At 47.7% G+C, this 12261-nt stretch overlaps 1 protein-coding gene across 2 annotated transcripts in view; it reads left to right on the top strand.

The window, feature by feature from the left end:
* Positions 1 to 12019, top strand: part of GPR143 (G protein-coupled receptor 143) — a 35183-nt gene extending 23164 nt beyond the window's left edge. The window contains exon 8 of one of the 2 annotated variants that reach the window (XM_027607935.2): positions 11609 to 12019. In XM_027607935.2, coding sequence (XP_027463736.2) covers positions 11609 to 11703 — 95 coding nt within the window. In that variant the 3' untranslated portion in view covers positions 11704 to 12019. The remainder of the gene's footprint in view (positions 1 to 11608) is intronic. The other variant, XM_027607934.2, reaches the window with a different exon arrangement.
* The last annotated feature ends 242 nt before the right edge of the window (positions 12020 to 12261 follow it).

Raw genomic sequence — 12261 nt, forward strand, 5'->3', positions numbered from 1 at the left:
AGGTTGGTTCATTCTCGGGGCCAAAATATATAGTGATGAATTGATAGATTGATTCTCTGAGATGAGTACTGTCTGGTTGTAATTGGAAGCCTCGAAGGAAAACAGTATTTCTGGCTCAAGCAAAAAGGCAGAGACCATGTGTTTATCGCCTTTCTCTCTGGTGCAAATCCTTCCGAGTGGAGTTGCTGTTAGCATGGGACCGCCTGGGGAATGAGCCAAAAAATTTGATCTTGATCTAGTCAGTTTTGCTGGATTCCCATCCTGGTGTTTCAAAGTGGTCGAGCCCATCTTTGGAAGTCTAGTAAAACATGAGAAATGACCATAAAAACCATCCCGACGTGCCTGCAGCCCCAGTCACCAGCAGGGAGCAAGAGCAGTCAGTATCTCCCCTGCTTTCACTGGTCTGCACTGAAGGCCGGGAGTATTCACGCGGAGCTTTTTCAGAAAGCAAACAGAGCCAATAGAAACAGGGCACGGGTTCCTTCCGGCTGCTGTCTCGAAGCTTCCTTTCCTTCCCTCCTCCTCAGGGCAAGCCCTCAGCAAGGCTGACGGAGTAATTCGCACGTGACAGAGACTTTGTCTTTGAAATTTGAACTCCATTTGGTTAATCAGTCTATATTTGGGGAAATAGTGCAATAAGGAAACATCTTAAAAATCTTGGTCTTTGGGGCGCCTGGGTGGCTCAGTCGGTGAAGCGACTGCCTTCGGCTCAGGTCATGATCCCGGAGTCCCTGGATCGAGTCCCGCGTCGGGCTCCCTGCTCGGCGGGGAGTCTGCTTCTCCCTCTGACCCTCCCCCCGTCTCGTGCTCTCTCTATGTCATTCTCTCTCTCAAATAAATAAATAAATAAAGTCTTTAAAAAAAAAAAAGTCGTGGTGTTTGGATGGTTACACAAGCGCTGATGTTGGCGTTCCCTAGTGAAGTCCCTCAGACTTGTAGCTGCGGAGATTGGCCCTAGTCCCGTGTTGCCTTTGCCTCCCTCCCGTGCTTTTGTTAAAAATTGAGATATAATTCACATACCATAAAATTCATCCTCTTAAAGTTACTTTAAACTTCATTGAGTTTTAATATATTCACAAAGTTGTGCAATTATCTAATTGCAGAACATCATCATCACTCCAAAAGCAAACCCTATGCCTATTTCCAATCTCTTTCCATTCCTCCCTCCCCTCAACCACTGATCTACTTTCTGTCTGCATGGATTTGCCTGTCCTGGACGTTTCATCTAAATGGACAAATGCTTGTCCTTCTGTGTCTGGCTTCTTTCACTTAGCCTCGTGTTTTCGGGGTTCATCCACATTGTAGCTCGAGTCAGAACTTCGATCTTTTTGTGGCTGAATAATACCCCCATTATATGGGTAGAGCCGTACTTGGTTCTGGTAATAATGACCAGTGACCTCCCACAGCTCTGCCAGGCCTTATGCTGGGAGCCGTGTTGGGGGAGGGGACCAGAGGGGCAAACCTGGCCCCCAAGGACCTCACAGTGTCTTGGACAAAATAAAAAAGCTACGAATAGGGCCACCTGGGCGGCTCAGTCGGTTGAGCACCCGGCTCTGGATTTCTGCTCGGGTCGCGACCTCAGGGTCGTGGATCATGGGTCAAGTCCCGCGTACGGCCCTTGGCTGAGCAGGGAGCTTGCTTGGGATTCTTTCTTTCCCTGTCCCGGTGCCCCTCCCTGCTCGCGCGCTGTGTCTCTAAGCAGAAGAAGAAAAGCCGGGAATAGAATAAGCAATGGAAACGCCAGCCTGAGAAGAATTTGGAGGAAAAAGAAAGCATATGAGGAACGCTTTTTGAGAAAAACAAGGAATGCAGTTGGTATTTTTGATTGTGGAAAGAATATGGGTAAACATCGGGGTTATTGATTTAAAGCCGCAGTAATACGTGCTGTTAGTTAACGTCTGTTCGGTCAGGCTTTCTGACGGATTTTGAAAAACAGAGTAACTTTGCAAAAGTTAACCACCGATGTTGGCAAAAGTATATGGTAGGGGTGAAACGGAAGGGGCGAGTAGAGTCTTTGGTTTGTAGCTGCTCACGCTTGGGAATGTTTTATCATTGTTCCTGAGATAGTCTAGTATCTTGCATAGTCAACCTGGGCAGGACTTTGCTAAAAAGAATGAAGAGGAATTTTATTCAGAAATTAAAACATTTAAATGTTTTGCGGCCTAGGACGCTTCAGCACGTTTCTGAAGATCTCCACATCAGACTTTGGCTGTCTGTCGCTACCATGGCCCTCCGGGGACAATTTCAGGATTCTCTCTAACTCTTCCCTGGTCAGGGTGTCTCGAGGGCCATTCACTTGGTCTTTCTGGAGGCTTTGCCAACTCACAGAATGTTCCAGTACGGTGTTCCCTCATTTTCACAGGTACAAGATAGTGATTCAACAATTCCATACATTACTCAGTGCTCATCATGATAAGTGTACGCTTCATCCCCATCACGTGTTCCCCCCCATCACCCCGCCCACCTCCCCTCTGGTCACCACCAGTTTGTTCTCTAGAGTTAGGAGTGTTTTTTTTTGCTTTGTTTCTTGTTTGTTTGTTTTGTGTCTTAAATTCCACACACGAGTGAAATCATATAGTATTTGTCTTCCTCTAGGTGTATTTCACTTAGTGTTACACCTTCTACATCCATATCATTGCAGATGGCAAGATTTCATTCTTTATTACGGCTGAGTAATATTCGATTGTGTGTCTTTGGGTGTATACACACCACATCTTCTTTATCCATTCATCTATCAATGGGCACTTGAGCGCGTCCATAATTTGACTATTATAAATAATGCTGCAATAAACATACGGGTGCATATGTCTTTATGAGTCTCATAATCTTTGGGTAAATACTCAGAAGTGGAATTACTGGATCATACGGTGATTCTATTTCTAAAATTTTGAGGAACCTCCATACGGTCTCCCCACAGTGGCTGCACCACTTTGCATTCCCACCAACAGTGCAGGAAGGTTCCTTCTTCTCCACATCCTCACCAACATTTGTTTCTTGTGTTTTTGATTTTAGCCATTCTGACAGGTGTGAGGTGGTAGCTCCTTGTGGTTTTGATTTGTATTTCCATGATGTTGAGCATCTTTTCATGTGTCTATTGGTCATCTGGGTGTCTTCTTTGGAGAAATGTCTGTTTATGTCTTCTGTCCATTTTTTCAGTTGGATTATTTGTGGTTTTGGTGTTGTTCTGTAAGTCCTTCATATATTTTGGATACTAACCCCTCATTGGATAGGTCCTGTGCAGATATCTTCTCTCAGTCAGTAGGAGGTCTTTCAGTTTTGTTGATCGTTTCCACCACTGTGCAGAAACTTTTTATTTTAATGTAGGCCCAATAGTTTATTTTTGCTTTTGTTTCCCTTGCCTCTAGAGACTTATCTAGAAAAATGTTGCCATGGCCGATGTCAGAGAAATTACTGCCTGTGCTTTCTTGTAGGACTTTTATGGTTTCAGGTCTCACATTTAGGTCTTTAATCCATTTTGAGATTCTTTTTGTGTTTGGTAAGAAAGTGGTCCCCGTTCATTCTTTGGCATGTGGCAGCTCCAGTTAATCCCAGCACCGTTTGTTGAAGAAGAGAGTGTGTCTTGCTCATTGTATATTTTTTCTCCTTTGTTGAAGATTAATTGACCCTGTAGTCATGGGTTTATTTCTGGGCTTTCTAGTCTGTTGTATTGATCTATGTGTCTGTTTTTGTGCCAGTATCATACTGTTTTGATACTACCACTAATATATCTTGGCATCTGGGATTGTGATAGCTGAAGATTGCTTTGGCTATTCGAGGTCTTGTGTGGTTTCAGACAATTTTTAGGATTATTTGTTCTAGTTCTGTGAGAAAAGCTGTTGGTATTTTGATCGGCATTGCATTAAATCTGTAGATTGTTTTGGGTAGTATAGACATTTTAATGAAATTTGTTCTTCCAGTCCCTGAGCATAGAATGTCTTTCCATTTCTTTGTGTCATCTTCAGTTTCTTTCATCAGTGTTTTATAGTTTCCAGAGTACAGGTCTTTCACCTCTTTGGTTAAGTTTATTCCTAGGTATTTTATTATTTTTGGTGCAATTGTAAATAGGACTGTTTTCTTTCTTTCTTTTTCTTTCTTTCTTTCTTTCTTTCTTTCTTTCTTTCTTTCTTTCTTTCTTTCTTTCTTTCTCTTTCTTTCTTTTCTTTCTTTCTTTCTTTCTTTCTTAAGATTTTTATTTATTTATTTTGACAGAGAGAGAGAGATAGCAAGAGCAGGAACACAAGCAGGGGGAGTGGGAGAGGGAGAAGCAGGCTTCCCGCCGAGCAGGGAGCCTGATGCGGGGCTCGATCCCAGGACCCTGGGACCATGACCCGAGCCGAAGGCAGACGCTTAACTGACTGAGCCACCCAGGCGCCCTGTTTTCTTTCTTTTAAAGATTTTATTTATTTTTGTGAGAGAGAGAGAGTGTGGGAGCATGAGCAGGAGGAGGGTGCAGAGGGAGAAGCAGACCCCCCCCCCCCCCCCCCCCCCGCTAAGCAGGGAGCCTGATGCGGGGCTCGATCCCAGGACCCTGAGATCATGACCTGAGCTGAAGGCAGACGCTTAACTGACTGAGCCACCCAGGCGCCCTGAGACTGTTTTCTTACTTTCTCTCTCTGCTGCTTCATTATTAGCGTATAGAAATGCAGTGGATTTCTGTATACTGATTTTGTATAATTCATCTATGAATTCTAGTTTTTTGGTGGAGTCTGGCAGGTTTTCTATATATAGTATCATGTCACCTGCAAATAGTGAAAGTACCCAATGGTCAGTTGTGATAATGTTACAGATTTTTGATGGAAAATTGGTGGCAGCTCATGGCTACCTGAAGGCCTAAACTGAAAAATAAGAGTAATTAGTTATGATTTAAAGAATTCTTAGTAATGTGAGAGTTGGGGAGCTATGTCAGTGATACCTCAGTTAAAGTTGGAAAAACAAAGAGTTGAGATCTTCAACTTTTTTTTTTTTTTTTTTTTGCTAAGACTGCATAATGAGTTAAGCTCTCTGTCTTTGAATAATAGCACCATTTATTAGGGTTATGAGAAGCTAGGTGACATATGAGCTAAGTATAAGGAATGGACTTGCCGTGCAAAAGCTGTCACAATGACCTCAAGGAAGGGCTGGTGGCTGCTGGCCCCAGGACTGTTCGCTTAGCCTCATCACATTCAGTTAGCCCCATCCAAGTGAGCTGACAACAAGCCCTTCTAGCAAATCTCACTTAGTACTTGTTTATCTCTGATAGGGTGGTAATGATGGCCATTTTTCATAAGGTTGAACAGATCTGTATGCTGTGTAGTTAATACATAATCTGACGTGTTATAGCCTGAGGGGAAAAGGGGGCAAATGTTCGTCTGAGGAGTGGAATTCAGAAACAAAACAGGAGAGTGAAAATGTGTAAGCTGCATCTAAAATATCAAGGCAGTTCACTGGGGGCTAAAGAGGTGCTACAAGGAGGGAAACAGCCCAGGGCAGACTGATGCCCCGCAGCAGACTCGGCTTAGTTTACCCCCACGCAGTGTTTCTGCTGCAAGTGTCAGCCACCTCTTCTAAATGGGCATCTTGGGATTGAGATCTGGCTTGGTCTTGGGCTGTCTTCTTCCTCCTTTTTTCCAGCTGCTTTGATACTGGTTTTTTTTCAGTAACAGGGAGCTATGCATGATGCAGAAAATACTGTTACATGGGGGAGAAAAGACCCAGAGATACAATTCAAAGGGGTTAACACAGTTAGGCTTTTCTGTACTGTTGTGGTGAACTGACTTATTCATCATGTTCTGAAGCATCTGTGACTTTAGGATTCACTCCAAGGCCAGTCGGCTCACCCTGAACCTCCATTAGTAAGTATCTGATGTGGGGGTCAGGCACTTTCTAGGCACTTAACATAAGTTAACTGAATTTGATCTTCAGCAAATTTTTTTGAGCATCTGCTATATTGTCAACACCATCTTAGTCGGGGGGGGGGTAAGTGTCCTTGAGAAATATGTATGAAACTTACAAATAAGTAAAGACAATGCTGTTTTTATTTGAAAAAAAATGTGTAGTGTTAAAGGAATGCAGAAAATGCAGGGACTGTGTTGGTTTGGGGATCAAGGGTGAGAGTTTCTGGAGGAGGTGATGTTCAGGCTGGGTCTTGCACAGCAGACCAGAATGGGAGAGGAGAAAGATAAGCAGACAGGGAAGACCTTATATGGAGACATAGAGGGGAACGTCTATATGTACGGTTTGGCGATGGCCACAGCATGGGATGGTGTGACCCGTTGGCAGAAGCCAGAGAGGCAGGTTGGGAACAGATGATGAAGGGTTTTTGCAGATTCTGCTAAAGAGCTTGCATGTTATATGTGGCCGATGAAAGGCCAGTTCAGGTTTTTAAGTAAAGAGAGACTTGGATTTGCTGAGAAGAGGACCCAGTGCATCTGTGTGGGAGAATTGATTTGATGCTCATGTTTTGTGACTGTGGCAAGTTTCCACTGAGGGGATCTATTGTCATTTCTTATGACAATGGCATGGAAAGTACCATTTCCTCACACAGTTCTTGCCCTCCCGTAACCCTTGGTCTTTGCACAATTTATTGTTCTCTCCCACAGTTTTGTTTAATGCTTTGATTATTTTTTAAATTGCAACATAAATAGTGTACAGTGTTAGCCTAAGGTGTATAATATACTAATTCAGCAGTTTTATCCTTTAGTGCTCATAAGTGTGCTCCTAATGTCCTTCACCCATCCCCCCCCCCCCCCACCTCACCTCTGGTGACCACTAGTTCCGTCTATTTAAGAGTCTGGTGTTTTTGTTGGTCTCTTTTTTTCCTTTGTTTATTTTGTTTCTTAAATTCCACGGTGAATGAAATCACATGCTATTGGTCTTTCCATGATTTGTTTCACTTAGCATTATACTCTCTAGATCCATTGGTGTTGTTGCAAATGGTAAGATTTTATTCTCTCTTAAAGGCTGCATAATATTCCATTGTATGTATATACCACATCTTCTTTATCCATTCATGTACTGTTGGGTAGTTGGGTTGCTTCCATAATTTAGCTATCGTAAATAACGTTACAGTAAACACAGGGGTGCGTACATCTTTGAAAATTAGTATTTTTTAATTTAGTGTCTTTCAGTATGGGGCTTTCCCAAAAGTTAAAAATAGAACTACCCTGTAATCCAGCAATTGCACTACTAGGTACTTACCCAAAGTATATAAAAATACTAATTCAGAGGGATACTTGCACCATGACGTTTAGAACAGCATTATCTACAACAGCCAGACCATGGAAACAGCCCAAGTGTCCACTGACTGATGAATGGATAAAGAAGATCCAATGGAGTATTACTCAGCTATTAAAAAAAATGAAATCTTGCCATTTGCAATGACATGGATGGAGCTAGAGAGTATTACGCTAAATGAAATAAATCAGAGAAAGACAAATACCATATGATTTTGCTCATATGTGGAATTTAAGAAACAAAACAAATAAGCAAAGGTAAAAAATAAGAGTGGGAAATCCAGATACAGACTCATAACTATAGAGAACAAACTGATGGTTTCCAGAGGGGAGGTGGAGGGAAATGGATTAAATAATGATGGGGGATTAAGGAGGGCGCTTGTGGTGATAAGCACCAGGTGTTGTAAAGACGCGTTGAATCCCTAGATTGTACATTTGAATCTAATATCATGCTGTGTGTTAACTAACTGGAATTTAAATAAAAACGTAAACATTAGCAGGGCGCCTGGGTGGCTCAGTCAGTTGAGCGTCTGCTTTTGGCTCAGGTCGTGATCCCAGGGTCCAGGGAGTCGGGCTCCCTGCTCGGTGGGGAGTCTGCTTCTCCCTCTCCCTCTCCCTCTGCTGCTCCCCCTGCTTGTGCTCTCTGTGTCAAATAAAATGTTTGGTTTTTTTTTTAAATTAAACAAGCGGGAAAAAAAAAATACTGCCTGTCTCTCCCACAATCCTTCATTCTCCCCCACACTTGTCCGTTCTCACTAGTCCGTGTCTCTCCCATAGTACGTTTTTTCCTACCGTTTCCTCTGTTCTCCCTAATATCCCTTTCTTTCTCGTTACCTTTTCTCATTCCCGCAATTCCCCTTTCACTGCCATGATCTTTGCCTTTCCCACAGCGCCCTATTTTTCTCATCATCCGTCTTTTCGCACAATTCCCCCCTTTCTTCTGTAATCCCTTTGTTCACGTAATTCCATTTCTGTCCCACAGTTCTCCTTCGTTTTCCATAATCCCTTGTCTCACCCACAGTCTCCTGTCTCTTGTGCAAATCCTTCTCTCCCATAATCCCCTTTGCCCTACAGTGCCTTGTCTCTCCCACAATTTTCCATACTCTCCATAGTCTGCTTCTCTCAGTTCACTTTCCCACAGTCTTCCACTTTCTCCCACAATTCTGGATTCTTTATTGCCTCTCACAAGTCTGTCTTCTTCTACAATGCTGTTTTCCTGTTTCCCTGTCTTTCCTAACATTGTTTCTTCTTAAGTCCCCCGTTCTTCCCCACGGCCCCCCGTTCTTCCCCGCGGCCCGCCGTTCCTCCCCGCGGCCCCCCGTTCCTCCCCGCGGCCCCCCGTTCCTCCCCGCGGCCCCCCGTTCCTCCCCACGGTCCCCCGTTCCTCCCCACAATTCTCCCCCTTTGGTTTTCATGCTCCCTCACAGCTCTGCCGCTCCCCATTCCATTTCTCTCCCCCAGTCCCTCATTCTCTCCAGAACGCCCATCTTCCCCACAGTCCTCTTCTGTCCTGTAGTCCCTCGTGTCCTCCGCACTTGTCCACAGCTGCCTGTCACTACTGCAGTCCCTTATCGTAGCCTTCATTCCCTGTTGTCACTTGCCCGTCTGACTGTCACGCCGGGTGCCCCGTGGATGGCAGCTGCTGGGGAAGTGCGGTAGAGAATACACCCAGGCCTCTCACTCTCGGGCCCTCCCTAGATCCAGGTCAACACCCTGAAGGTGATCCAGGCCCAGGTGTCTGTGTCCTCCGTGACTCATGGGTGCCCACGGACTGGGCTTTCTGAGCGAGGGCTTCGAGGCTTGGACGGAATCCAGGAGCGACAGGTGAGGGTGCAAGAGACACCCAGTGTGCTTTCCTCTATCTTGGGTCTGTGTGGGGCCAGGAAGTTTCCAAGAACCTGCCTGGGCTGGCAGGGCTCGTCAAAGAGAGGGCCTAGGAAGGGGGCTGGCCCGTAGGCATCATGAGCTTGCTGGCATCTGCATATCCTGCAGGGACACCCGTCAGGTATTCACACTTTGGACCAACAGGGAATTAGTACAAATCCCCCAATGGCCTCATTGGATTATCATGTCAGAGACTTGCTCAGCCAGCACATTCCCTCTTTCTATGGAGACCTTTAAGACCAGAAGAGAAAAGCCCTGGGAATGCAGGCCTGCCGGCAGGCCCCCAACCACAGGCCCCCCGGGACGTCAGTGCAGGCTGGGCTGGGCTCAGGTGGCTTGGCTCCAGCCACACTGGCATCTGAGAGAGCTGTTAGGGTACAAATGCATTTTCTCCACGGAGCCCCAGGGGAAGGATGAAAGAACAGGGAAGTCTTAAAAAGCCACAGGATCCCAGGAAATGCCCTAAAGTGTGAGGTCACGGGGGAGTGTCCTCAGCCCAGACCTTGATCACAAGCCACCATGTGATAGCCCCCCCCGAGTCTTTGAAAAGACCACAGAAGTCACACACAAGTTCCCATGAGCTCAGGATGTCCTCATAAACGGGGGGTGACCCTGTGAAAATCGAATCTTTTTGAAGTGCCACCAGCTCCTGCAGCAGCAGTGCAGTCTTGGACGTGTCTTCTAGAAGCCTTCGCGGCTGGTGCCTGGTCTCCTGGAAGAGCAGGCTACCCGCTCCAGCTGCGGCTCTTCTCCCACCATTCTCATTGGTGACCCCAATTCTCAGGATCCGGCTGTAGGTTCCGTGACCATAATCAGGCCTTCCGCCCGCCTTCGACATTGCCCCGTGCTTGTAGTGCTCAGGACACGGAGCCTGACGTGCTCAGACCCGCGCTCTCCCAGCCTTGTCCTGATCCAGCCCCGGGAGGAAGCTCTGCCTGCTGGGGGTGTGTGTCGGGGGGCGGGTGGGGGTCCCGGGGTGTGTGTGTGTGTCGGGGGGCGGGTGGGGGTCCCTGCGGTGCCGTACTCGGCTCTTCCTGGTCAGAGCGTCACCTTTTCCTGTAACTCAGGCTTTCCCAGACACCGATGCCGCTCTCCCCTCTTCTCCAGACAACACTAGCGTTCGCTTTCCTTCCGCGTTGCCCGCAGCTCCGCATGCCTCCCTCTTTCAGTCGTGCCCGTTCCTGCCTTGCTTTCTGCTCCTCAGCCTCAGTCAGTGCCGTGCCAGAGCTGCACCCAGCGGGTGTCAGGGCCCTTGCCGCACGCATCCACGCGCCAGGTGTTGCCTTCTGTGTGCCGGCTGCTACCTGGGCCGCTGCGGACACGGTGGTGACTACAGTAGACAAATGTCTCGTCCAGTGGGACTGTCCACTGCAGCGGCAAAGACAGAGAGTGACAAATACAAATGATTGCACAGCATTTCCAGGGAGCGAGAGGTGCTGTGAAGAAAAACAAACCCGTTAAGGGCAGGAGCGTGGCTTTAGATGGGGTGTCCTGGATTTCTCCCTGAGAATGAGGGAACACTTGAGATCTGGAAGCCGAGAATCCTACCGCTGAACAACCACTGCCATTTGAATTGAGATCTGAATGAAGTGTAGAAGGGAGCCGTGAGAGAATCTGGAAGAACTTTACAGGCAGAAGTGATGTGCAAAGGCCCTGTGGTAGAACTGGGCTGGGAGTGTGAGAGAGGCCTGTGTGCCTGAGCGTTGTGAGTGAACAGTGTGACGTGAGTGGAGACTCCAGTGACCAGCAGGGCCCATTGGTGGATGGCGTTTGAGATTTAGAGATACTCACGAAGGGCAGTCCCTTGCCCCATGTACAGGTGAAAAGGCCGCCCTTCTTCGTGTCTCCCATCTGAGTGTTCCGCACGTACAACCTAGAGCCTGGTGCACAGCAGGCATGGCTGGATACTTGTGGAATGAAAGAACAATTGTGACATCTGTTCCAAAGGATCCACTCAGGTTCTGAAGGAAGGTGTGTTACTGGCAACGGTTCAACAGACCTTCAGGATTACGCTTTTGGCGGGAGTAATTTCGCTGATTCGCACCCACTCCCCCCGCCCCCCGCCAAAAACCACGTGGCATTAGCCACGAAAAGACAATTCAGAGGTGTTTTCATTTGACAGGGGTTCGTGGTCCCCCCCCCCATTGGGACCCCTCCTGGACTTGAGTGCAGGTGACCAGGCGACCGTGGGGTCCTGTTGCCGAAGGTAGCGCCCCCTGTGGCAGCTGCCCCACAGCCGTCACACAGGGCCCCATGATCCCTTGCTCCCTTGCTCCCCTGCTCCCCACCCGTGACAGCACAGGGCTCCACAGCCTCCCTGTGTCCACAGCCAGTTTCCATTTGATCTACAGCATCCCTGTGGTTCGGCCGAGACGCCCGCGTAGCCACCGGTGCGGAGGCCTGGAAGAAGGGATGCAGGGGCTGAAGGTGGCCACGGAATGGTGCACTGGTGGCCCATGAGAGACCCTCAGGGACATCGACGCCGTCACAGTCTTTTCTCTTTTCCTCCCCAGGTTCTGATGCCAGCACAGTCGAAATCCATGTCGCAAGTGTGTCCCGCAACGAAAATGAGATTGACTCTGTTCCCAAACCCCAGGGAGACCTGTGAGAGGGATGGGACAGGAGCCCAGACACCGTGCGCTCAGGCTCTGCATTCCTCGTTCTGTAGAACTGTGTCCTCCCCCAGATCTTGTCATCACCCTGTTAGGGTTTCTTCCCGAGGAATCTCTCTGATGAGAGAGGATCCATGAGCATGACTGGGAACAGGAGGAGAATTCCTTCCAGACCGGACACAGAGCAGCTTCTCCAGACTCTTAGCTGCCCTTGGTTTTTCGGAGGCTGGCTACTGTAATGTAAAGGTCAGATCCAGGTCTTTAGAAAAGTTAATAAAATAAAGTAGTTGTAACTGAGCTCCCGGCCTGACTCGCATGCCGTCTGAACAACACCTCTAGCAAATGCTCTAGAGCAAAGTCCTGATGACGCCGGATACAGCAGGATAGAGAAGCGGCAGGACCAAAGGGGCAGCTGGGGCGGCTGCGCAGCGTGCCCTTCGCGTGCCCTTCACGCGCTGCTGGGGGCAGGGAAGGGGCCAGGTCTCCATCACTCACGTAGCCGTTGGTCCCCATGCTGTACTGAGCCGTGACATAGTCCGAGAAAACCTTGGGAC

Source organism: Zalophus californianus, chromosome X (assembly GCF_009762305.2).
Source record: "Zalophus californianus isolate mZalCal1 chromosome X, mZalCal1.pri.v2, whole genome shotgun sequence".
NCBI classification, from domain to species: domain Eukaryota; kingdom Metazoa; phylum Chordata; class Mammalia; order Carnivora; family Otariidae; genus Zalophus; species Zalophus californianus.